This window comes from Tribolium madens, unplaced genomic scaffold (assembly GCF_015345945.1).
Source record: "Tribolium madens isolate multiple individuals breed KSU strain unplaced genomic scaffold, Tmad_KSU_1.1 Scaffold_71;HRSCAF=194;Tcas5.2_LG6, whole genome shotgun sequence".
NCBI lineage: Eukaryota > Metazoa > Arthropoda > Insecta > Coleoptera > Tenebrionidae > Tribolium > Tribolium madens.
In genome coordinates, this window is record NW_025401041.1 from 5877078 (window position 1) to 5880250 (window position 3173).

Genomic DNA, 3173 nt, shown 5'->3' on the forward strand with positions numbered 1-3173 from the left:
GTTTTAATAATCTAAGATTTTGAGATTCGAAATTTTAAAATTTTGAATATTTGAAGGATTCAAGATTCTAAAATTAAGATATTTATTAAGCTTCGAGATTCTCAGATTTTGGAATCCAGGAATCCAAGATACGAAAATTTAAAATCTTCAGGTTTTCGAGATTTGATATTTAAGAACTTTAGACTTCCATCAAAACTAAAATTTATAATCCATGATTCAAATTTCTAAAATTATGGGTTTTTGAAGATTTTTAAGTTTTTAAGATTATTAAGTTTTAATAATCTACAATTTTTAGATTCGAAATTTAAAAATTTTAAATATGTTAAATTCAGGATTCTCAAATTCTCAAATTTTGAAATCCAGGAATCCAAGAATATGAAAATTTATAGATCTTTAGTTTTTATAAAATTCTAAGTTTTAAAGGTTTTTCTAAATTCCAAAATGATGAAATTTTAAAAATCTAGGTTTTTCAGAAAAAAAATTGAATCTTCCAAGTTTTAGACACAAAATTCTAAACCACGATTCTAAATATATGAAAACTTGAAGAATTTTGTTTTTAGAATTCTAGAATATATCATCAATGTACAATCCTGTATATGAATTCCACGAATCTAAGAATGTTGAGATTTAAAGATTCTAAAATTTCACGATTGTAGAATTCTGAACAAAATTTAATTTTTTTTTTCGAAATAACATTTTAAAATATAATTTTTAGACTTTTAGGATTCTAATAAGACTAAAAATTTAAAGATCTAGGATTTTTAAAGATTTTCAAGCCCCTAAAATTCTAAAAATTTAGAATCCACATTCCAAGACTAGGAATATTTAATTATTTTTGGTTTTTTTTTGAAGCGATGAGATCTTTAAGTTTTAAGATTTTTTTCATCATTGTAAAATTCTATACAGTTTTCGAAAAAGATCATCTAATAGAACTTATGAAAAAGATAGAGCTTAAAATATTGTGGTTAATTTGATAATTTTTGCCCTGTATTTTTTATTCAAAAAATAAAAATAGCACCATTCTGTTTGGTTTAATAAAGTCGTAAAGAGCTTTATTTAATTTTTTTAGTCCCCACATTCACGTCTTGGCTCATAAAACCTCACTTTCATCGAATAAAAGAATACATTTTATTGCATTTTAAACTCTCTGTAGTTAAAAATTTGATTTATGTACGAGGGGCCGGTTTTAAAACACTACTGACTGGTAAAAAATAGGATTAGAATCGCTTTCAAAATTAAAATTAATGGCTTCGGAGAAGAAGTGACAAGGGGAATAAATCTTTTCGCCTCGCAAAGAAAAAAATAACATTTTTTTTATATACAGAGTGTTTGAAGCTTCCGGATTGACCGGAAACGCCCCTTTAACAATGAAAAACGTTCGGCCATAAATCACCGCCAATTATCTTCATTTTTCAGACCGGCTACATCCGCACTTCGCACGACAATTACTACATCGAGCCGGCGGAGAAATCCTCCGGGGAATACCCGTTGGGCAGCTTCCTCCACCGGATCAAAAAAATCCACAATAGTCCACCGACCGGAAACGAAGTCGTCAACGAATCGGACCAATGCGAAACCAACGGTAAGAAAGTCCCAAATTGGTACAACATTTTTTCAAGCCATGCCTCAAGCCTAACACCTGTTTTGCCACATAATCGGTGATAAATATCTCACAAGTGGCACATACAGAATTTTTTTCTGATTTTTTCGACAATCGCTTCGTATTGTGTGCTTTTTATTGTGATCTCAGATTCAATTTCATGTTCGTAGAATGGAAATAATGACACACCTAGGACGCACTATCAGCATTCTCGTCGCTTTTATAATTATGGAGATTTTGACCATAAATTTTGTACGATGATCGTGTCGTAATTCGATAACAACGTGGGTTGATTCTTAAAGTTCCAAAAACAATTTTTCACGCCAACTAATCACTCTTAAGATTGTTAAATGGGCAAAAAAATTGAATGAAAGTGAAATCGTCGGCAAAAAGAAGACAGGCGTTGAATGGTGTTTTGTAGACATCTTTATGCTTGCAATAAATACCGTTTTGTAATTGAATCAAGTAGGTGTAGGTGTGAAAAATCGAGCGTGATGGACGAGCTTGGCGAGTGTTTTTTATTTATTAAAATTTTCCGTTTTTAGTAGTGATAATTTAATAACTGTCGGTTATTTATAGTCCAATGTCGAGGGTCACGAACCGTTGATAATAAAAATAAAACTAGCAACCGAAAAATTCCCCAATTTTTGGAGTGAAATTCCGGCACACCCCCCGTATAAAATCCCACGCATACCGCAATCCACCTGTACCATGGCTGCGGTGAACGGTGCTTTTTTGTACCCATCGATGGTGCCTCGCAGTCTGATCGTCGAGGCCATTACCATTTTATTGGTACTATCGTTTTTATCGAGACCACACATGGTATCAAAGCAAACATTCGCCCGGAGCGGCTCACGGACCCGACCTGGATCCACTCGAACGAAATTTTCATTTTGGGTTTTTTATTTTGTTTGCAAAAATAATGTAAGAAAAATTTAATAAAGAGGAATTCAGAAAAGCGAACATATTTATTTTATTTCACAGAAACAGAAAACTATAATAGAAAAAAAAGTGCTAAAAACTAAGAAAGGTTTGAAAAGAAGTAAAATTTCTCCTTTTAGGAAAACAAAAAAAATTAAAAAAAACAGAAACAGAAATTCAGGAAACAGATATGTTTTGTACTTACATTATAATTTGTAAAACTAATAGACCTTGTCAATGAACTATATAATTCAACTGTTCTGATTTTATTTCAAATTCCTTCTAATCTGCTAATATAAGAATACATAGACATAGAGAAAAACAAAAAATCCTAAAAACAGAATGATTGAAAAAATTTAAATTTTTGGGAAAAAAAGACTTGGAAAAAAAATAAAGTGGAAAAAACAGAATGAAAAAATTGACAGACAATATAAACAAACTTTAAATAAAAAAGTATTGATCAGAAAAAATAGAAAGAGTGATCTGAAAAACTTAATAAAACAGTACCAATAATGACAAAAATGTTGAAAAGAAAACAAAACAACTTGCAGAAGCAGTACTGTAAGTTAAAAAACAAAGAGAGAAAAAAAAATATGAAGAAGAGGAAACTAAACAAAAAGATAACAAAGATAAAACCAAAATAATTTACAGA

At 30.3% G+C, this 3173-nt stretch overlaps 1 protein-coding gene across 2 annotated transcripts in view; it reads left to right on the plus strand.

Annotated features, from left to right (window-relative positions):
- LOC123009296 (A disintegrin and metalloproteinase with thrombospondin motifs 9) overlaps nucleotides 1-3173 on the plus strand; it is a 41188-nt gene that overhangs the window by 23410 nt on the left and 14605 nt on the right. For both annotated transcript variants that reach the window (XM_044405497.1, XM_044405498.1), the window contains exon 5: nucleotides 1417-1582. In XM_044405497.1, coding sequence (XP_044261432.1) covers nucleotides 1417-1582 — 166 coding nt within the window. The remainder of the gene's footprint in view (nucleotides 1-1416; nucleotides 1583-3173) is intronic.